General features: G+C 44.9%; 3 protein-coding genes and 1 long non-coding RNA gene across 5 annotated transcripts in view; 3 read left to right on the top strand and 1 right to left on the bottom strand.

The window, feature by feature from the left end:
- Nucleotides 1-2,004: 2,004 nt before the first annotated feature.
- LOC137789682 (homeobox protein Hox-D3-like) lies at nucleotides 2,005-4,143 on the top strand. The gene is made up of 2 exons (XM_068583436.1): nucleotides 2,005-2,233; nucleotides 3,587-4,143. Exons 1-2 carry the CDS (start codon nucleotides 2,005-2,007, stop codon nucleotides 4,141-4,143), a joined length of 786 nt encoding a protein of 261 aa, XP_068439537.1.
- A 967-nt stretch (nucleotides 4,144-5,110) lies between these two features.
- On the top strand, nucleotides 5,111-6,748 carry hoxb1b (homeobox B1b). The gene is made up of 2 exons (XM_068583646.1): nucleotides 5,111-5,990; nucleotides 6,201-6,748. Exons 1-2 carry the CDS (start codon nucleotides 5,435-5,437, stop codon nucleotides 6,497-6,499), a joined length of 855 nt encoding a protein of 284 aa, XP_068439747.1. The 5' UTR covers nucleotides 5,111-5,434; the 3' UTR covers nucleotides 6,500-6,748.
- A 1,523-nt stretch (nucleotides 6,749-8,271) lies between these two features.
- On the bottom strand, nucleotides 8,272-14,482 carry LOC137789832 (uncharacterized). Its single transcript, XR_011077855.1, has 3 exons — nucleotides 14,320-14,482; nucleotides 12,219-12,319; nucleotides 8,272-8,493 (listed from the first exon to the last, which is right to left on the bottom strand). It is a non-coding gene; the product is annotated as an uncharacterized lncRNA (long non-coding RNA).
- A 1,395-nt stretch (nucleotides 14,483-15,877) lies between these two features.
- The window catches only part of skap1 (src kinase associated phosphoprotein 1), a 31,791-nt gene continuing 26,115 nt past the window's right edge, over nucleotides 15,878-21,553 (top strand). For both annotated transcript variants that reach the window (XM_068583645.1, XM_068583644.1), the window contains exons 1-4: nucleotides 15,878-16,093; nucleotides 17,117-17,222; nucleotides 17,794-17,822; nucleotides 17,995-18,111. In XM_068583645.1, coding sequence (XP_068439746.1) covers nucleotides 16,054-16,093; nucleotides 17,117-17,222; nucleotides 17,794-17,822; nucleotides 17,995-18,111 — 292 coding nt within the window. In that variant the 5' untranslated portion in view covers nucleotides 15,878-16,053. The remainder of the gene's footprint in view (nucleotides 16,094-17,116; nucleotides 17,223-17,793; nucleotides 17,823-17,994; nucleotides 18,112-21,553) is intronic.

Below are 21,553 nucleotides of genomic sequence, written 5' to 3' on the forward strand. Positions count from 1 at the left end.
TAAATCACAGCAGCTGTCACCACACAAGAAGCTCGCGTGAAAGCTGCTATTTGTTTATTTATTTATTTATTTTTGGGGGGAGAAATCTCCTGTCACGTGATCTCTGCTCGCGGCTCAGAGATCAAAGGGCTTCATTTGCATTAATTAACGCCACTCAGTTAAATATTACCAATCAAAGCGATCGAGACGAGACATCAAAGGCGCCGCCGATCGATGGGGCCCGATGGGCGCGTGCACCTGAACCGAGGCCTCATTGCGCAACTTTTATTTATAATGGACGCTGCTGTCTGTCTCCTCTGAGGGGTTCAGGGGAATTATAATAATAATAATGACGAAGAAGAAGAAAATAATCTAATTAGACGGAATGCACTTTGTGTGTATGAGTGAAAACAGATTGAACAATTATTTGTGGCCTTTCTGCTGCCTCTGACACGTGTGTGTTCATTTAGATGTGAAAATGAAACTTCAAAACAAGTAAACAGTGTGTGTGTGTGTGTGTGTCTTCTTAACAGACCACACTCCTCTACATCCACTAAAATATTATTCTGACCTCTTGAGTCTTTTCATGCAGCTCTAACTGCCACAAAGACGTAGAGGTAGACACACACACACACAATATATATATATATATATATATATATATATATATATATATATATATATATATATATATATATATATATATATATGCACACATAGGGCTATTTCCATATATGACTGAGCTTGCATGATCAGCAGAAAGGTTCCCCCCAGACACACACACACACTCTCACACTGCACACACACACACACACACACACACACACACACACACACACACACTCTGACATTGTGCTATAGGGCGGTGTGAGCTGCAGAAACACCGCGTGTCCACTCTGCTTCACCCCACTGCCACGCGGAGAGACGCTTCTTCCTCTGCGGGGATTTTATTCTCATCTAAAGGTTTTTGTTTTTCAGCCCCCCCCCTCCTAAAAGAAAAAGCAAAAGCAAGGTGAGAGGACGCCGGTGTGTGTCTGTCTGCGCGGGATGGATGCAGTGGAGGTAAGGAAGCAGCGGCCGGGTTGTGTGTCTTTATGATTTACGAGCTGACTCCAGCGGTTCAGCCAGAGTTCAGAGAGCCGCGCGCCTCCAGACTTCTCTCTGCGGCTCTTTACGCCCTGAAAGAAACAACAAATGCTTAATAATTATGTTCCGTTGGATTCAATTTAATTAAGATGTGTTTTTTCTTTCTGCTTCTTTAAAATCGCGTTTCAATCCGGGGGCTCACAGAGCTGCACAATGGACTCCTGTTGTACCGTGCTGGATGGAGATGGATGAGTTTTTTAGCAGATTGTGTTATAACATTTCATTTTTTCTCCCCCCCCCTCTCTCTGAGATGCTGCAGACATGAGAGCATCCATTACGTGACACCAGGCTGTTATTGACGAGCAGCCGCGGCCTTAATGCTTCCCATTAATGTGATTTCAGTAAACAACGAAAACACAATGTCTTTACTTTTTTTTACAATTATATTTAATGTATTTTGCATTCATGGGCCTGTGTGTGTGTTTGTGTGTAATTAGTGTTGCTGTTTCTCCATTTGTCTCTTCGTATTCTTTTGTTTTTTAAAGACAAAGACACAAATCCTAAGAAATAAACCTCGTTTCATCATATTTTTGGGGGGTTTGTTTCAACTCTGAATGGAAAACAACAACGAGGCCAACACTCATTGTTCATTTATTTGATTTGAAATCTTCCTCTGGTTCGTTCCCTCGCGTCCCCGCTGCCCGTCAGGCCCGCGGACAGCCTCTATGTTCCCGTCAGCGCACTATTGAGTTGATAAGATGGATCATGTGGTCTCCTCCCTGATTCTGACTCCCTTTCTCTCCCCCGTTTCTTCCCCTTCGCTGGATCCTGCAGGCCAGAAGCTGCGGGGCTCTCTGGAAACCCGCCATGTGACATTTGGCTGCCAGCGCTGCGTCAGAAGGTCAAAGGGGAGGAGGAGGGTGGAGGAGGAAGAGGGAGATGCAGAGAACCGGTGCTGCGCGGGACCTCCAGCGCCATCAGGACCACCACGACCATCAGGACTGCTTCTTCTTCTTCGGTGGTGGCGAGTCTCTGCAGGATGTCTGCGGCGCGCTCCCCCGGAGGTCAAAGCAGCAGCAGAGCTCCAGAGGCCCGACGAGCAAGAAGATTTTCCCCTGGATGAAGGAGTCCAGGCCCGAGAGCCAGAAGCCCGGCAGGAGGGTCGCAGGTCTGTATGACGTCACGAGGCCCCTCGTCCCTCTAACGAGCCTCTGATGGAGAGAAGTTTAGTTTCTGCTTCAGCCGTCAGCAGCTTTTAATGAAGAGGCAGCAGGAGGCTTTGAGAATAGAAATATATAACAATGTCATTTAATTAGATGGCTTTCGAAACAAAGACAAGCAAATAAAAAATACATTTAGACCGCGGGAGCCCTTTTCGGCCACACAAAAAAGTAATGACAAAAAAAAAAAAATTAAAATCTTTTTCACTTCATATATTTATATTTCATATATGTTCATCTATTTTGTTTTGGTCGACTTTTGTCATGACTTTTTTTCTACTTTATTTATATTTCATATATATTCATGTGTGACTTTTTGTTATAAGAAAAATGTATAAGTCATGACAAAAAGTATTTAAAAAAGTCTTGACAAAAAAAAGTATAGTTTTAAATTTTTTTTTCACCTTTAACTTCATATAATTCATGTATTTTTTTGGTCGACTTTGTCATGACTTTTTTGTTATAAGAAAAAAGTATGAGAAAAAAAAGTATGAGAAAAAAAAAGTATGAGAAAAAAAGTTATGACAAAAAAAAGTCACTTTTTTTCTACATTTTTTTGTCATTGGAAAAAAATGTATAACAAAAAAAAGTCACAACAAAAAGTCGACCAATACTTTTTTCAAGTTTTTTTTTTGTCATGACTTTTTTGTTATAAGAAAAAAGTAACAAAAAAATAACAAAAGTCACTTTTTTGTCATGACTTTTTGAGAAAAAAAAAAGTTATGACAAAAAAGTCGACCAAAAAAACTACATTCAAAACTATTTGTTTCATTTGATCAGAGTAAAAACTCATTTAACTATATATAATGTGTAAGGCAATAATGTAAGGAAATAATCTGTCTCTTTAAATCCATTTATCATCATTTGAAATTATACAAGGCATGTTTACAATCTGCACCTTTAAATCTTCATTTAAGCAACAACATGTCTGTCCAGACCATATTAACTTATAATTTACCACTTTAGCAGAATCCAGCAGCTGAGATCCTGGCCGCCATTTTTAAAACCTGGTCACCATTCTCTCACATCCCGCAGTCTGTGCGTGACGTCATGAACCCTTTGAGCAAACACCTCCGTGCTCTTGTTTTCCTTCAGTTCATTTGCTCTCTCGCCATGTTGTTTATTTACGTCTCACTTTCACCTTTATTTACACACATTGCACAAGGTTGAGACTCAGCGGAGACGCGACCGTGATCATGACGTCATAAATACTGTTTTAAGGTCCCGTCACGCGCCTCCTCTCACTCGCTCGTTAACGAGCTGCTCAAACCTCCCCTCTCTCCCCCCCTCCTCTCTCGCAGACTGCGAGAAGTGCCCGTCGGGCGCGAGCCCGGCCTCCAAGAGGACGCGCACCGCGTACACGAGCGCGCAACTGGTGGAGCTGGAGAAGGAGTTCCACTTCAGCCGCTACCTGTGCCGGCAGCGGCGCGTGGAGATGGCCGGCCTGCTCGGCCTCCACGAGAGGCAGATCAAGATCTGGTTCCAGAACCGGAGGATGAAGCAGAAGAAGGACGAGAGGGGGGGCCTGCACCCCCCCACCACCACCACCACCACCTCCTCCTCCTCTCCCCCGTCCTCCTCCCCCTCCGCCTCGGACAGCCCCACTCTGTCGAGCCTGGGCTACGTGCATCTGGGTGGAGGTTTCCAGCCGGCCTCCCCTCCTCTCAAGCCCCAGCAGCAGCACCATCAGTCCCAGCCGGCAGAATACTCAAAGTATCCCTCCGCAGGCTTCACGCACGAGCTCGACCCGCAGTTCACCGCGCTGTGCGACCCCCGCGCGGCTCTCCACGGCTCTTATTGCCCACCGAGCTGCGCGCAGGACAGAATCATGCAGGCTCCAAAACTGACTCATCTGTAGCAGAAACACGCGAATTCCTCCACGAAATAACTTCCCCTCCGACACACAGGAGAAGCTTTGTCTCCATGCACGTGTTCAGAGTATTTATTGACATCGAGATATTAGTCTCAGATTGTATTTGTTTGTGTTTACACACGTTTTTTAGTTTTATACACATTGTCGTGTTCACTTGGATGCATGGGCCTCATGTGGGTATAGAATTAATTGATATTTCAGCTCCATAAATAAACGCAATGTTGATATTTCCCCAGTAAAACACAGTACAAAGAAACAGAAGACAACACGAGGTGTAAAGCAGCTACCAAGCCGGAATAAATGTGGACTTTTTGTTCCAGCTTAACTAGCACTTGAAGTCTACAACATCACATTAACTCTGACTTCATCACGGAGTCCTTCAGGGAGAGAGAGTTCAGGCCGTGAGAGGTTTTGTGGGGGAAGATATTACGTTGAAGTCTCGGCGTCGTTTAAAAAAAAAAAAAAAAAAGCAGCAGAGGCCTCAATGTGTCTTTTGTTCTGGTTCTGGATGAAGTGGCCACAAACTGCCAATCTGGAGAAAGAGCGCGTGATGGATCACTGGTCTGCGGAGGCTGCGGGACTCTGAGTCTGTGTGCGGGACTCTGAGAGGCGCAACACATGTTCAGCACCAAACTAGAGACATTTACAGAGAGTTGTATTTGAAATGTGAGCGCTTTCCTTCTCAAACTTTAAGTCGAAGTTAAATTAAGTTAACAGAACATACAAATATCAGCTATGAGCTAGGCAATATATTACAAATAAGATTGTTTTATTGTATTATTACTTGTGGATGCCTTTAGTGGCATTTTGTTTGGTTAAATAAATAATGACTATTTAGTGACTTTTGTCATCTTCAAGACAACAACCCTGTTTTTTGCCCTCACTATCACAACATAGATCCACATTATAATAATAATAATAATAATTATTATACATCGTCGTTATTGAAACAGTTTGGCATGTGGAGCCCTGGTACTCTGCGTCCTGATGTTTGTGTTCTTATCAGATGGATGAGCGGCTGTGACTGAAGTGTTTGTCATGTAAATGACGCCGCGTGATGGACGAGCCCGCAGACTTGACAGAGTGCTGCGGGACCTTCGCCATTGGCGTTTGGCGGGTCACGTGGTGTGTCAGGAAGGTGATATGAGGGGCGGAAGGCAGTTTTACAGCTTTGACATACTACCTAGAAGGTTAGGGGCGAAGGGAGACACCGATTAATGACTGCTGGGTCTTGATCAGCGCGCGAACAAAACAACCAAGAGGCCTCGCGTTCGGGATGAACTCCTACTTGGACTACCCCGTGTGCAACCGGGGAGCGAACATGTTCAGTGCCAAGGCCGGATACCACACTCTGAACCACGGATACGTGTCGTCCAACTCGTGCGCAACAAGTGAGAGTTACGCGCCGGCCGCCACTCCCGCGCCGCACCAGAGCGCGAGCCTCCCGCTGCACCACCAGACGCACGTCAGCCTGGATCTGCAGTTCGCGGCGCCGGGGAGCTCCATGTTCGCGTCGTCCCCGCTGGAGTACGGACACCACCAGTACGGGCTCGCGCCCGAGCAGGACCGGAGCTTCATGCACGCGCAGGTCTCACCCGTGGGATCCAACATGGCTCCTCCGTACGCCGGGGACAGCTGCGGGCCCGGCGCCGCGGCGGGCAGCAGCAGCCAGTTCGTACACTTTGGGAGCGCGGACCAGAGGCAGCAGGAGTACCCAGAGAGTGTGTACGCGAGGATGCCGCTCCAGAGCAAGGAGAAAGACTTGGAGCAAGTGGAGGACACCTCCAAGACCTTCGACTGGATGAAGGTGAAGAGGAACCCACCGAAAACAGGTTTGTCAGACGCCATCGACGCATGCGTAAACTGTGCGTAAAAGCGAAACTCACTAGATTTATAGATGACCAAAATGTACCAGAAACGTGTTTATTTGGCAACTAATGCAGTTCTATTCACTTCATTTCATCCACACATTAAGGCCATGCTCCAGCTCCATGACGTTCATCTTTTCTCTCTCCATCATCCATCCATCTCTCTTTCCACAGCCGTCATGTCGGAGTTCGGGATTCCCGGCCCGCACAACGTGATCCGCACCAACTTCACCACCAAGCAGCTGACCGAGCTGGAGAAGGAGTTCCACTTCAACAAGTACCTGACGCGGGGCAGGAGGGTGGAGGTCGCCTCCAGTCTGGAGCTCAACGAGACGCAGGTGAAGATCTGGTTCCAGAACCGCAGGATGAAGCAGAAGAAACGCGACAAGTCGGCCTGCGTTCCTCTGGTCAAAGCGGTGGAGAAACTCCCCGCGCCAGACAGCTCTCCAAAGGGAGAAGGGAAAGACTTGTGAGGCCGTGATGTGACTTCTGATTAAAAAACAATATGACTGAGGGCCTGAGCGGAGGTGCACGTCTCCGCTTCAGTCTCTTCAGGAAACATCTGAGACTTCGTGAAGTAAACATGTTTGTGTGCAATGATTAATGCAGAACTGGATTCTATGGAACTTCAAAAAGGAAAGAAAAGTCTTTTCATCCGTTCTGGCCTCTCGTGTGTTTTGTGTTGCACTGAAGTATCAGTGTCATTGTTTGCACTATTTATTTACAGGGTAATTTAAAAACAACTGCTTGGGTTTTTTTTTAAATTTTCTAGCATGAATAAAGTTCATCAAAAGAAAAGAAATTGCTGCATTTGCTGTTTTAAAATGTTTAAACTCATTTAAACCAAATCAAACTTTATTTTACAGAATTTGATGAGTTTCCTCCCATTTGTGTGTTTTTTAATATAAATATTTGTAAATAATAAATTGTTCTAAATATGAATGTTTTTGAATGGCATCACAAACTTCTTCCATTAATAGTTTCTCTTCTCTCCCCTCCCCCTCTTGCATAATGTGACAAGAGGCATCTTTCACAACACATGGGGTGGTTCCCGGTGACCTTTTCACCTCCAGAATACCTCCGGGGGCTCTAAACATCTAAACATGACAACAAACTGCAGGGAGCCGGGTCTCACCCTTGATTTGTTACCCAAATTCTGCTCGGGACACACAGCTGACACGGGTTGCTCTGACATCCACTTGTATTTCTTTACATCATTTCAGTGAAACATTTAATTAAACCACCACACATTTTCTTTTTTTTTTAAAAAGCCAGGCAGTGATTCCACATTGAAGTGCTCAGGATCAACGTTTGCCGGACTGGACCACCTGGTCTCCTTGTGATGGGTGAAGAGGGGGCAGCAGATCCAATATTTGCACTGGGTGTGAGGTTTGCACACACAGTTTCTGCCCCGGCAGCACCGGCCTGTTGGTGCCCTTTTCTTTTTTTTTTTCCTTCTTCCCTAAAGCGGCGGTTCACACAGAGTTCAGGCACAAATGAATGCAGAGTCAATCTGTCAAAGAGAGACACCAGAGTGGCTCGGAGAAGTCGACTCTCGGGCCTCTCGCACTTGAGATTTCTGCAGGTATTTCCTTCAGAGAGGCGCCGCGCGTTTAAAACGACAAACTAAACACGACCGGGCTGCGAGGAAGACAAATTTGACTTACAAAATATATAAGAAAATGTATTTTTGTGAGTTGAAAAGGCCTCAGTCTACGCTTTAAATCAGCCGTGATCCGGTGCCGACGACCCATTTGGGATGTCGCAAGATTTATATAAAATAAAAACGTTAACGCCTTTTAATCCTAAGAGGCCAAGAGATCTCCTCACACATCTGAGTTCGTTCGTTAGACTCAGACCTGGAGGTAAAGTTACACTTTTAATATTTAGAGTCGAAAAAGATGAAATGCCATTTAGTCAACGTTCCGCTTTATGCACCGTAAAACAGCTCTGGAGGTTCAGGGCGTGTTTCCAGGAAATGGAGATAAGCAATCATTTGAAATGTTTCTGCACACAGTTTCCCTACAACTGTATTAAAAATGAATACAGTCCCACTAATAGAAGTTACAGTTGAAATACCACACGGCCCATTACTGTAAATTAGAAAAGAAAAAAGGGGTTTGAGAGGTTTGCCTTTTCGTTAGAAGACAAAAAAGCTTTCAGAAGAGTCACGAGGGCCACAGGACCGCGGAGCTGACGGTCCATAAGGTGAAAAGTGACAGATCCAACAACAGAGACAGGAAAGAAAAGAGGGGACGGTGCAGAAAACAAGCGTGGGACTTCACTCCAGAGGTGTGATCCCTGCCATCTCTGGAGGTAATACCTCAGCGCTCCCAGCGGGCTCTCCATCTGGAGGTGTCAGAGCCGACGCTGCAGCCAACGCCGCCGCGGAGACAGATGTTCAGCGTGGGGGGAAGAAGAAGAAGAGGAGGAGGAGGGAGGATGTTTTTCACCTTCGGATTCAGCTCTGAATGTAGGGCAAGGAGAGGAGAGGAGAGCGGATGGTTAATGAACACTGAGGGACAAGCGGGAAGATCGTTCACGACGGCTAAAAACAATGAAAAAGCTCCGCGGCGGCGACCGCCCGACGGCACAAACGCGAGCTCTATTAATACACCGGCGGCCCTCCTCTTCCTGCGCACATGTCCTGTGCATCTTCAGCCGGGAGCCCCGCCTCCCTCCGCACTGCGTTGGAGGTCAACCTCGGTGCTGTTTGCACCCCATGCTGCTGGCAGTTGTTGCGGGCTCTTTTACAAGTCTATTGCCATGCTCACTTCCTTGGTTCTCTACCAGTTCCTCTGTCGCATGTCACTCCGCAGGGTCCCGCGGCTTCAAAGGGGAACTAGTTACAGTATTCATGGGATAACGGGGGGGAGGGTCATCTGAGACATACAACAGGGGAGTCACTTTTATTGCCAGTTATCAAACACAGCTTATCTGTCACGCATGCAGGAGATTCTTTGGTCCACAGAGCAGTGTTTTGTGAGATGTTTTCAGCAACAGAGCGATAAAGTCATGTTTCCATCATCGTCCCTGTTGTTTTATTATCAAGACAGAGAGAGAGAGGAATTTAATGGCTTTCAACTAAAGATTATCTTCTTCATCGATTAGGTTTGAAGAGTCTTTCCTCCCTTAAATCGCTCGGTTTCTACAAAAAAAAAAAAAAAATGGAAAAGAGTGAAAAACACCTCGAACCCAAATTTGATCAAAAATACGAATATATGTAATTTAAAATAGAAAAAAGCAAAGAGGTAAAAGTACAACACGTGCAGTATTTATGAGAAACAGGCGAGGAAATAAAGCGCCTAACTAAAGCGGATCGTTTCATGTTTGGCAATACGGTGTTTCAGTGATTAAAAGCAGCACATGTTTAGTCACATGTTAACTTAAAGACAACTTGAGTTATTACAAAAGTAAGAACAGTCCAATTAAAATCAAGAAATCTGACATTTATTGTGTTTTTAAGAAGGTACAAGAGACTCTTCAACCCATCGATACGACATTATTCAGGTTGCTAACGTCAACGGGTTAAAAAGGTCAAACAGACATCACACATGCTTGATATTATTATTCATTTTAATGTAAAATATACTTTTCTTTAGCGGGCGACAAAGTGTTGACAATTAAAAGCAACGGAAAAAATGATGAGCTGTCTTTTACTCTCTAGATATTTATCAATATATGATTGAACAGTTGAATCTCAGTGAAGGGAAATGCAGCCGAGTTATGACCGCGCTCTGCCTTCCTTTGTTACGGCACTGAGGCTCCTTTGAGCCGAGGCTGGGAGGTTCTTGACAACCATCCCCCATCCGAGTTAGGCTCTATTGGATCTGGAAGCGCCGGCCGACCTGAAGCCCCCCCCGTGCCCCTCCATCCTCCTTTTCCCCCTCTCCATCAGCATAGTAACTGAGAGAGACAAGTGACTTGGCCAGGGTTAACGTCTTAATACTCCCTGGGATTGCCTCCAGGATCCAAATGGCTACCCCTAATAGTTCTCCTCCTCCCGTCAGTCCCGCCGTGACTATACGGCAAAAAGAAAAACAAGACTTAGCCGAGAGGCGGCGTAACGAAGCGGCGCCATGAAATAATGAGGGGCGGCGAGGAGGAGGAGGAAGAAGAAGAAGAAGGGCACACCATGAAAGGTTTGGCACCCTCAACCCTGCTGCCTCCTGGACGGTTTTGCACGGAGAAGGCTGTAAATGCTCGGAATTAAACCGGCTTCTGCCTTTAGCGCCCAGGAGAGAGAGGGGTGTGTGTGTGTGTGTGTGTGTGTGTGTGTGTGTGTGGGGGAAACCAGAACTCAATCAGTGTCACGTCACATGGTTCAAAGCGGCCAATTCGATGCCCGCCAGGAGGCTGAGAAATGCAAGGTGACAGTTCATTTTACCGGTGACAGTGTGTCGGTCTCGCTCGCTGGTTCCCCCCCCCCCCCAGAGTCAATTCCCAGTGAGCAGTGAAGGTTGAGCATCGCTGGAGACAGACAGCAGCTACCCCACCCACCTTCCTCCACCTCCTCGTCCTCACCACTCTCTCATCGACCCCGCTCTGCTTTGTATTCCAATTAACTGGACCGAGGGAGCGGCGGCCGCGTGCAGGATCAGACGCACTCTGCTGGCGTCCTTCCAGTCCTCTCTATCCCTTCTGATATCAATAGTGCCGCGCTTCCCCCCTTTTCCCTCCCTTCTCCCCATCTCGGCCAGTTGTTCCAGGGTGGATAATTCACAGATTCTTCTTTAACAACCGCCTCTGGGGGGGGGGAAACAACGTCTCGGTAAATGAAGAATCGCTCCCTCTCCCGCATTCATACATCACGCGTAATAGAGGCGTGCGATCGCTCAGTCGAGTCGACGCACCGCGAGCTGTAACCGCTCTCCCCTCCTTTAACAGACACCTCAAATAATGCCAAATTAATATTTTGAAATGGCTCATACATCCTGACATAATACAATTTGAATGATTTTTCTCTATTCGATGCTCTCCGGGCTCACATTGATCTGAGGCTGAGGTAACCCCTTTCCCCCAGTCAGTCAATATGTGGCTCGCTGAAGGTTGTAGATTTAGCGCAATACATTTGCTCCCTCTGTCTTTCGTGTCCTCAATCTATCAGCACTTTTTTCTTTCACTTCTCTGCCGCCAAAACCCCCCCAACACCCCCTCCCTCCTCCTCCCCCCTCCCCTTACACCGACACATGTTTGAGCAATGGGTGGGTTGGGAATACAATGATACTGAGGAAATCCGAAAAGTAAACTACCTCTTTTTATCTCCTCGAGCAACACAAACATTCGCAATGGACCCTTAAGAATCAGGAATCAGGCCAAGCACCTTCTTTCTTTCTCTTCTGTATCAAGGGTTTGAATCTGCTGTGACATGTTTACATTAGAGCCGCCACCGACTTGAGATATTTGCCGTCGGATAAGGTGACACCTATTCTCACCGAGTGATTCATGCCAACAAATGGGGAATAGTCTATAACCTGCAGCGTAAATCTTTACACAATTTGACAAAATCTCGGATGCAAATTCCTCATTCGTGGCCCTCAATCACATCACTTCCTTTTTTTTTCTTTCTATAATAAAGATAAAAGACAGACGAGAGCCTGAAAGACCGGCGCGGGCGCTTCACTGTTTGTCCCTCTGGACTGCCAAAGAGTTGCTGCCTATCTTGAGAATGCAATGTGGTGTGTGTGTGTTTTGTAGGACAGGACACACACACACACCCTTCATGCCCCGAGGATCCTCCTGACTCTCTGTCCCGGCTCTATATCAGATCAGAGGCACCCGGTGTCCCTCCCCACACCGCAATGCAAATGAAAAGGAATGCGCTGATAAAAGGCCAGATCCTGAAGATGAGAGGGCAGAAAGGAAGGACAGAGGCAGCGAATGCTAAAGGCGGAGGGGGGTGGAGGTGGGGGGGTGAAGAGCCTCTTGGGGAGATGAGAGGTGGCGGAGGAGTCGGTGTTGGTAGTATAGCGGGAGATCATAGCCTCGCTCCCCCTCAGCTGCGTTTGATACGGGGCTTTTGTCGCTCTTTCAGCGGCGCATTGTTGGGTGGTGTAATCCCCGTCGGATTACAAAGGGCTTCCCTTTTCATATGGGGCCGACCCAGCAGGCAGGTGGCTGGGGCTCTGTGGAGCTGTCAGGGGGAGGGAACCCTTTTTTTTTGCAGGGGAGGGGACCCCCAGTTCCTCTTACCTTCACAGGGGCTTTTTTTTTTGCTGGGAGGCCAGTCAGGCGCAGGTCAACGTGGGGACAATTCCGACATGGGACTCAACTCGCCCTGACCCTGCGGCTTCCTGTAGGGAAGGCGACAGCGCAGGAGAACCACCATGAAATATCTCGCAGTCAACACGAAATACAGGGGAAATAAATAGTGAATTATTATTATTTAAATACAGGAAACTGCAGTTACTCCTGCAGCAGATGTGTTAAAAATTCAGTTTTATTTAATAGTAGAAATACAACACCAGGTACATTTTTACTCTATTTCAAGATCATTAGAAAACATTTTTCAAGTATTTTTCCGTGCAGTTATTATCAAATAATACTATGAGTCATGCCTGTAATTCAATATACAATATGACTGAAAAGCTATAGGCAGGAGCATAATGCTTATATATTCCTATCCTAAATTATTATTAATTAAGTAACCCTCAAGATAACTAGATATAATAGGAGAAATAAAAGAATACATATTTAATTCACACTTGTAACCCTAAAAATTGCTTAATAAAAAAAATTGTTAGCAGTTAAAGAATGTGTTTAAAGCCGAATGTGCAAATAATCCAAATGCACAATTCAGATGTTGCAATCGGACCAATTTCTGCAAAAAATACTGAGGCCTGTTAGTCTGTGAAATAGCTATTAATGTTGTGCACGTGTGTGTGGTGTTGCTCAGGATATGAAATAATTATCTTACAAGCTTGAATACACATTAGTTCAGCCTAGCCTTGACTGGTATCCGGTGTATTCTGTCGATGTGAGCAGTGTCTGATTGAGCTTCAGTTCCTTGATGGCTTTCCTTGTAGTGTTTCAGTAACACAGGATCAATAAGGCGATAGTCAGACCCACCACTGTTTCTATTAGTGTTACAACTACCACCAATACCTCCTCTGCACAAAATGTCAACCGCGTATATATAAAAGCCCAGTCCAGTACATCCCATTGCTGTTCACCCTCTACTGGTAATATAACCCATTCATCCATGCCCTGTCAGATATAGTGAGGGGCCAATTTAGTGATGCTGCCTTCATGTGTTGTCTGAAATGCCCCAATTAGTTTTCAAGCTTAAATCAAAGACCCATTACAGTGGTGATTGTTCTAATTTAAAACAGAGAAAATGAGAATTTCTGATACCCGATTTGACAACATGTGCTATTTATTTATCTGGTTTGGTAATTGAGCCTTAGTGGTTACATCCTTTACTCTTGTACAGCTTTGATAAAACATCACTCCAATCCCTGTGGAGATGTATTTTCTTATCTTTGATGCAGCTGTTTGGTTGAATTTCTATTACAGGTTATTTATTATGTTGTAATTTTCAGCGAAACATCGTTTGAACCTGCACGCAACACACCTGTGATTTACAGTAAGATGTGGAAGTCGTAGAAAAACGTAGTGGATTTACCGTAAAATAGAAACCTAGTTACATCTGTGATTTACAATTTTACAACTTCATTAGCCGACTGGAACAATAGGAGTACTTGAACGCAGCAGAAAGATCGAGGAGAAACGCAATTGTTTTCTGTAAAAATCCACTTGCAACAAAAAACAATGTTTTCAATTGATTTAATAGTATTAAACACATCTTTAACTTTGTAATTAAATATTTTTCATTATTAAAGTTGGCTTTGTCTTTACTAGAGTCAATAAAAGTGTCAATTTAACATAAAATATAAAAGTGTGATTTACGATTTTACAACTTTATTAGCCGAATGGGACGACATGAGTCCGTGAATGCAGCAGAAAGGAGAAAAGCCAAAGTGAAGCCAATTTTTTTTAAAACACCCATAAACTAATTTAAATATTTGTGTAACGCCATGTGTTAAATGTGAACTCACTTTACAGTAAGATGTCGAAGTCGTAGATAAAAGTAGTAAATTTACCATAAAATAGAAAATTACAACTGTGATTTACAATATTACAGTTTCATTAGCCGATTGGGACGATATAGTACTTGAACGCAGCAGAAAGGAGACGTATTTATCAAGTGTGCATTTAGGTGAAGCCACTTTAAAGAACACAGATAAAGTCATTATAACATTTTTGTAACGTCAGGAGGTAAATATTAACTTACCTTGAAATGATGACGTTAGAGGAGTGAGGTGGGCCGCCTTCATAGGCCCGGTGGGTTAACGGTAAACTAGCTAGCTTAACTAGCTAGCTTAACGAATTTCTTCTAACCGTTAGCGGTTAACTAGCTAAACCTACAATTGGTTAGCTGTTACACGTTGTTTTAATGCCAGTCACATAGACTACAAGAAACATACACAGTGAGTACAAAATAAGAATAATATCTATAATATAACATTTATGTGCCAACGGTCATTGCTGATTAGCTGGTCCACGAGGATGAAGTCCAATAACCGAGGCGGTGCGGAACGGACGAACAAAGATGGCGGACATTTATCAAACAAACAGGTGAGCGTAGTTTAGCTAATTAATACTTTACAAACCGTCTTTTAATAACGACTTGAAATAAATATATCAGTTACCTAATATGAGGGAGATGATAATACCTTATCAGACATTATTTCCACAACTTTCAGACCACTACTGCAATAGACATGTTGTATTTGTGGCTGTATAAGTAAACGGTGCAATACTTCCTGTATATAATTAATTCAAAACCCAGATAGACTATTTATTCCACCACAAAAACTGGGACATTCTGTATAAACCTCTCTCCACTTTCTTTTTATTAGGCTGAAAATAAAAACATACAGGAGAACCAGTCAAAAACCTCTGCTTTGTATGGACTGACTTTGGGGCACAAAGGGAGCGTACTGGAGCCATAAAGAGCAACATGACCCTTTTGCTTATTGTAAAAAGTAATGCTGAATGATTATCCCAGCTTCTGGGATGCAGGCATCTCAGTGGCATCTGTGCTGCTGGATGCAGTTTTTGATTGCAGATAGTGATATTTCGATATTGCACTTTTGAAGATCTAAATAGGTTGTTTTTCAATTGGAAGAAACACCTAAGGGGTGTCCAATTTTGCTGACAAGTGTTTTTTTTTCTTCAATATAATGTGGTACTTTATTGATCCCTGTGGGGAAATTATCTGTTTTGTCTTCCCACTTCTCTGCAGGGAGGTCAGGCTGTAGAGGATCAGCCGCAGAGCGGCGCATCTGGAGCCTGTTGGCAGGGATTCACTGCCTTGCTCAAGGACTCCAGACGGGACATGTGATCCCAGATTATAAAGAGTTAAAGGTATGACTGAGGGGATTGTATTTGCATAATTTGAAGCACTTCTAAATGTAACTAGACATGGTAAATGTGGACACGGGGATATATTAGTTCGCTATATATGTTCTCTCAGCAGCAGACAAAGTTGTCATAATATTTTTGAAGTGTCTCAAGTTGCTCATTTCTTGATTCACCACAAACACCTGCTTGTACATAATATGTGTATTCACACCTAAAGGTATCACTCAGGCTCTTCTTTTAGACAGCATTGTTGTAGGTCAGGCAGAGGGGATTTCTCTCTGTCAGTTAAACCTTGTCATCAGCCCTCGACTGAGAAACGAGAGTGCAAAAGGAAGTTGTCATCTGCGCACCTGCTCCACCCCATTTTCTGCAAATCTAGATGCATGCACGGAAGTCAGGTTCCAGAACGAGAGCACACAGGTGGTTGGATGCAAGGCTGTGCCAGGCTCTTCTCTCTGGCACGGAGCTGTAACAGTATGACAGAGTCCGAGTGCACATAGGCTGCCTTGTGGAATACAAACTAAAAATTGAAGAGGCCGAAAAAAAAGGGGGAAAAGTCAGAAAACCCAAGTGTCTGGAGTTGGACGGGTGAAAGTTAGGGATGGGAACAATACCACTTGACATTAGGCGGCTTTTGGATGGTAATGTCTTTATTTTTTACTCTTGATAATGCTTTCCTTTTTTAAACGCTACAGTTTCATCCTTTAATCTGTGATTAAATAAGATTGTAACTGTAAGCAGGTGAGCTTTTTTACAATAAAATTACATTTAAAATGTACACATGATTTGATTCTCGTGGAGTAGAGTTGAAAACACAGTCAGTTAAGCAAACTAAACCTAAATACCTTCTTTTTATTGTTTATTTTGTTGCTCAGACAATCCCCCACCCACTGTTACATCTAGTTTCACCAACGAAAACAAAAACTAGAACATAAAACACGTATTTATCAACACGTGGACTGTAAACTGTACTGTATTTGACTACATTTGCATGTACTGCTGCCGGGAAACGGGGCCTTTGGGAGCACATTTGCATGTGTCAGTCCATTTGTGTAACATGGGAGAACATAAAGAAACGGAATCAGATACGTGATGTCGGCCGACCAGTTTTACAAACTAGGGTCTTGCCTTACTGGGTAACATTACGATGACTTACTGTACATTACGATGATCAAGTTTACAGTTTACTACGCAGTGAAAGAAAATAATAATCATGGCTTCATCCGTTCTACAGACATTCGAAAGTGTAATGTCTTACCTCTCTTTGTCTTTGGGTTTCATTCACACAAAGAGCAGACTATGTTTTGAGGCCTTGAAGAAGCAATGTAGAGGTTAAACTATTGATAGCCTAAATATTTTAGTCACATTGTAGTCAGCGTTGTAGAAACAACCACTAACCACACAGGTTTTGTAAGTTTCCATTTGCTGCATTGAGAAAAACCTTTTACACTTTTATTTTTAATTTTACACTCCACAGTCATGACATTTAGTGACCTGAGGGCACATTGAAGTGTGTTCTGCAACTCCTGATAATATGATTTTATCTTTGTGCATAATTTGATTAAACAACTAGGTTTCTCTCCCTCGCAAACATTATAAACTCGATCATAAAAAGTGAACGCGCCATGAATGCCACTCTTACAGCGTTTTCTGTTCGTCTTCAGACTGTGAGCTGTTTGTCTCGGAGATCCTTCAAGACGAGGCGCTGGGTGAACGAGCCCAAGTGTCACGAAAGGTGTTACTGAACAACTTCAGGGTCGTCCATGACAGGTAGGATTCCACCTTCGGAAGCAGCATCACATCAGGGTTTAGGAAAGCTTTGCCAGGCAAGTGTTGAAAATGTAATTTCATGGCAACCATTATCTAACTTTTGCTGTTAATACCACACAATAACCCTAATTGTTGCTGTAATTGCTTTAAACACAGTTTGCAAAATTACATTTGAAGGAACTCATTTCGTCTAATGGTGTCACCTTCAAGACTTCCTGTTTATTGTTGTTAAAAGTGTTTAAAGATCTCATGGAACAATCTGTTTTGATCAGGATGATTAAATTGTAATGCGATATCACTCACAAACATGATGAACAGTCCACCCCCCCCCCCTCCCTCCTCCTAGAAATGGAAACTATTGCAAGAAGAGTGTGATAGTTTACTCCGGAAACAGCTTCCTGCTCTGCACGATAAGAGACGCATGCTCTTGTATAGAAAACTTGTGGTTTTGTGGTCTTCCGTGCAAGAAGCAACGCTACAGCTGAGCGTTCTGACGGATGAAAGCACAGAAAGCTTTGCAATTCAGTGCAAAAGATTTTGATAAATGTTTATTCCGATTTTTCTTTTACAGAAACCCTCAAGAATTCCCCTTACACTCATGTAAGTGATATTACCCAGAATCTCATGTCACATAGCGGTTTCAGCTGCGAGTCTATGTCTGTCTGCATGTTTGATTACATAATCTGATAGAATGAAGTGCACAAATGATTCATTTCGTGTCATATTGTCTGTGTTTCCCGTTACAAACACACACTCACACACACACGTTCAGCGGACTTTAGGGACGAAGACGGTTCTGATGACAACCGCAGTTCCAGTCTGGGTCGCTCGGCCCAGTCGGACGACGCCTCAGTAGCCTCTGACTACCAGGATGATGGAGCCCTTGATTGTGAGTTAACAACAGTCCTGATTCCCTCTATATGTGTGTGTGTGTGTGTGTGTGTGTGTGAGAGATAGATGTTTGGCTGTTTGCGCAGTGCAGAGATCTGCGCTCAAAAAAGGCCTAATTCTAAGTGTCTCTCTGCTACTGATGGCTTTTTCTTCACAACATCAAACAGACCATATTTAATTTGAGCAGCGCACGTTAACCTAGATTACACACATATATATATTTCATACAATCCACTTAAATTAGAGACACCGGAGGGACATTTTTTACCATCACACACATCTATATTATCTGTGTGAACGTGCCAAAAAGACTGCGGGGAATGCTGCACCAACAAAGGAAAAGGTGGAGGAGGAGGAGGAGCGGGGTGTCACAGGAGACGCCGCGCTATTCCTCTGAGAAAACGAAACAATTGCCGTTTTTTAACAAGCTCCCCTTCGCCGTCCTCGCTGGCACACCTACACCTCGCCACAGGAAGCACAGTCAAACCCACCCGCTGTATATTGTTGCAGACCACATCTGTGAACCCACCCACACACACACACACACACACACCTCCCTTTTCACTGGCCTCCTACCTCTCTGCGTGGCTCCGGTGACATCAGTGACTCCTCCTCCTCCTGGAGCCGATGGAGGCAGGTAGGCTGTCCTGATTCTGGAGGAAAAAAGAGGTGGAGTGGGGGTGGAGGTGTGGTGAGTTCACAGAGGCCCGATCGGGGACTTAGAGCTCCCTCCAGTGGCGGATCCTCGGCTGCCGATCCGTCCCCCTCGAGCCGTGTGTGCGTGTGGACTGTGGGAGGCCGGCCACACAGGGAGGAGGCTTTGTAGCCGCGGGCTAATGCCGTGATTGATTGACCCCGAGCCCCTCTATTCTCTCACAACCGGGTTTGAAATACAACACTGTACCTGAGGGGCCATGTGTGTTCCATCCCTCTCTCCCTTTATCAATCTTTCTCTCTATCTTCCCGTCTTGGACTTGCCCTCCCCTCCCGTTCAGACTTTTTGGACTCCATGTGCCGGCTAATAGCCCTTGACGTGACATGCCGCAGGTGGGCATTTATTGACCCGGCTGCCTCAGGTGCCCATCTATGCCCTGTGCTTTCTTTTTTAAAATCTTTTTATCTTCTTTTCCTGAGGTGAAGCTGGAATCATGTGTGAATATCCCGATAAGAGCAAATAGATCGTTAATGCCAGCTGGATGTAGTAAAAAATAAAAATAAAATCTCCTCTTTTGCAAACGTCTTAATGAACTCTTCGGTCCTCCGCCCGCAGAAGAGTAACTGCCGGCTTTTCTTCGCAACTTTTGGGAAAAAATAGAGTAAACAAATCACGGCAGATGGTGGGAAGACAAGACGGCGAGACAATGATAATTCATTTTTTTGAATTGTTCATTTCAGAATAAACAAGGCGAGATTTCCTGTGAGGGGGTGAAACAAACAGAATCTAACAATAAAATGCTTTAAAAATAATTCCCTTAAGGCCATAACAATAACCCCAAAAAAACTACGGTGTCTGTCACCGCCGAGGCGATGGTTGTGTTGAAGCTCCTAACATCGCGTCGCGCCGTCGTCGGCGTTAAATGTGAGAAATAGCCGATTATGCAGCACTTCCAGAATCTTCTTTTTTTGCTTTGACTATTGAACGCCCCTCAACGCTAAACAACAACAACAAAAAAACACATTTTATCGTCGGATCAATAATCATAACATTTGATTCCGTGCGACAAATTCTCGCCTCGCAGCTCCCGCGTCTTTTTTTATTTTTATCGCAGCGTGTAGTGAATGTCCTCGCTGGGAAAAAGGGCACGCGGAGTTCAGAGTTCATTCTCTGTTCACGGTGAAAGAAAATGGCTCACGCTCCTCGCCGGCCGGGCGGGCGGTGTGTTTTTTTTTTTTTTTCAATGGGGCGAGGGAGTGTTTGTAGAAAATAATGGCACGACCACTTAATGAAATCAGTCACATTTTTTTCCTCCTCCGGAGGAACAATCATCCACGGTGACGATTTAGAAGCTTCTTTTATTCCTTTTTAAACGCAAAAAAAACACCTTTTGTTAAATATAATAAAGATAAAAACATTTGGCTTGAAGAGAAAAAAGGTAAATGCAGTTCTCTCCACCTCTCATGTTTAATTGTGTGGTTGTATTTGAGGCTACTGTACACAAAAGGGACTTTGTGGCCGTGAGGATGTATGATCCGTGGTAATCGACTCGCCTGCCTTTCGCTGCTCTCCGTCCTCTAACCAGAGAGTGAGTGAGTGTGAAGTCGATGGCTTTCCTGCGCAGGAGGAGCCTGCGCCGTTTGATTAGATGCGGCGGCCCGTTGTCTTCGGCGCGCCGGCTGACACCAGATTTGTAATGGCTGACGGGAACAGATGGAGCCTCCATTGTTAGCCCGGGTGTCTGCATGGTAATGTGAACTGAGTTTCACCCGCCGACCGCACCGGTGACCTGAACGCGCACGCTGCCTCACCCCACCCGTCTGCCCCTTTACCAACCTCTCTCTCTCTCTCTCTCTCTCTCTCTCTCTCTCTCTCTCTCTCTCTCTCTCTCTCTCTCTCTCTCTCTCTTATTGCCATTCCAATACATTTAGCATACATCAACAAATATGTTATATCCCTCCGGCGTGTATTCTCCTTTCTCACACACACACACACACACACACACACACACACACACACACACACACACACACACACACACACACACACACACACTCACACTCTGCGTATACGTAGAATTTGTGTGGGTTGGAATTACAACTTCTAGATGTAAAAATAAAACACACAAACACACACAAACAGACAGAGACACACACACACACACACACAGACAGAGACACACAGAGAGACACACACACACACACACTCAGACAGAGACACACACAGAGAGAGACACACACACAAACACACACACATACAGACAGAGACAGAAACACACACACACACTGTTGGTTGGAATCAAGACTTCTGAATGTGAAAATGACACACATCACACAAACACAGACACACACACACAGACACACACACACGTCCAGGACACAGCTGCAGACGTGGGCTTTCAGCCCTGTCACGCTGTTTGCGGGTCAAGTTGTCGCAGCGGCGGCGTCCTGTTGGTTGGCGCTCGGGGATGTTTCTGCTCTGCAGATGACGGAGCGCCGTGCGGCGCCGCTTCGTTCCAGGAGGCGCAGAACGAAGATGACGCTCTCTGATGCGTCTCCCTCGCGAGCGTAATGATGCTTAATGGTACGGTGTGTGTTCTGCTCAGGCGTGGACGTGGAGTGCGTTCACAAAACCTGTGCTGTTGTTGTGTTCTGCCTTACTCAACCTCACGTGACTGTGTGCGTTTGTGTCACTAAACAATCCGGCGCTTGTTATCTCACACTTCAGATTGATCAGCAACGTCTTGGAGATCATTTAATTTGACGTATGAGCAGGTGGAAGCTGC

This window comes from Clinocottus analis, unplaced genomic scaffold (assembly GCF_023055335.1).
Source record: "Clinocottus analis isolate CAN_PGR_092001 unplaced genomic scaffold, fCliAna1.0.p SCAF_19, whole genome shotgun sequence".
Classification (NCBI taxonomy): Eukaryota; Metazoa; Chordata; class Actinopteri; order Perciformes; family Cottidae; genus Clinocottus; species Clinocottus analis.

What these genes read in the sequence shown, in the direction of transcription:
- LOC137789682 (XM_068583436.1), top strand. Translation starts at nt 2,005, where the DNA reads ATGCAGAGAACCGGTGCTGCGCGGGACCTCCAGCGCCATCAGGACCAC. An exon ending in GCCCGGCAGGAGGGTCGCAG is followed by an intron (nt 2,234 to 3,586) that starts GTCTGTATGACG and finishes CCTCTCTCGCAG; the next exon opens with ACTGCGAGAAGTGCCCGTCG.
- hoxb1b (XM_068583646.1), top strand. Translation starts at nt 5,435, where the DNA reads ATGAACTCCTACTTGGACTACCCCGTGTGCAACCGGGGAGCGAACATG. An exon ending in GAGGAACCCACCGAAAACAG is followed by an intron (nt 5,991 to 6,200) that starts GTTTGTCAGACG and finishes CTCTTTCCACAG; the next exon opens with CCGTCATGTCGGAGTTCGGG.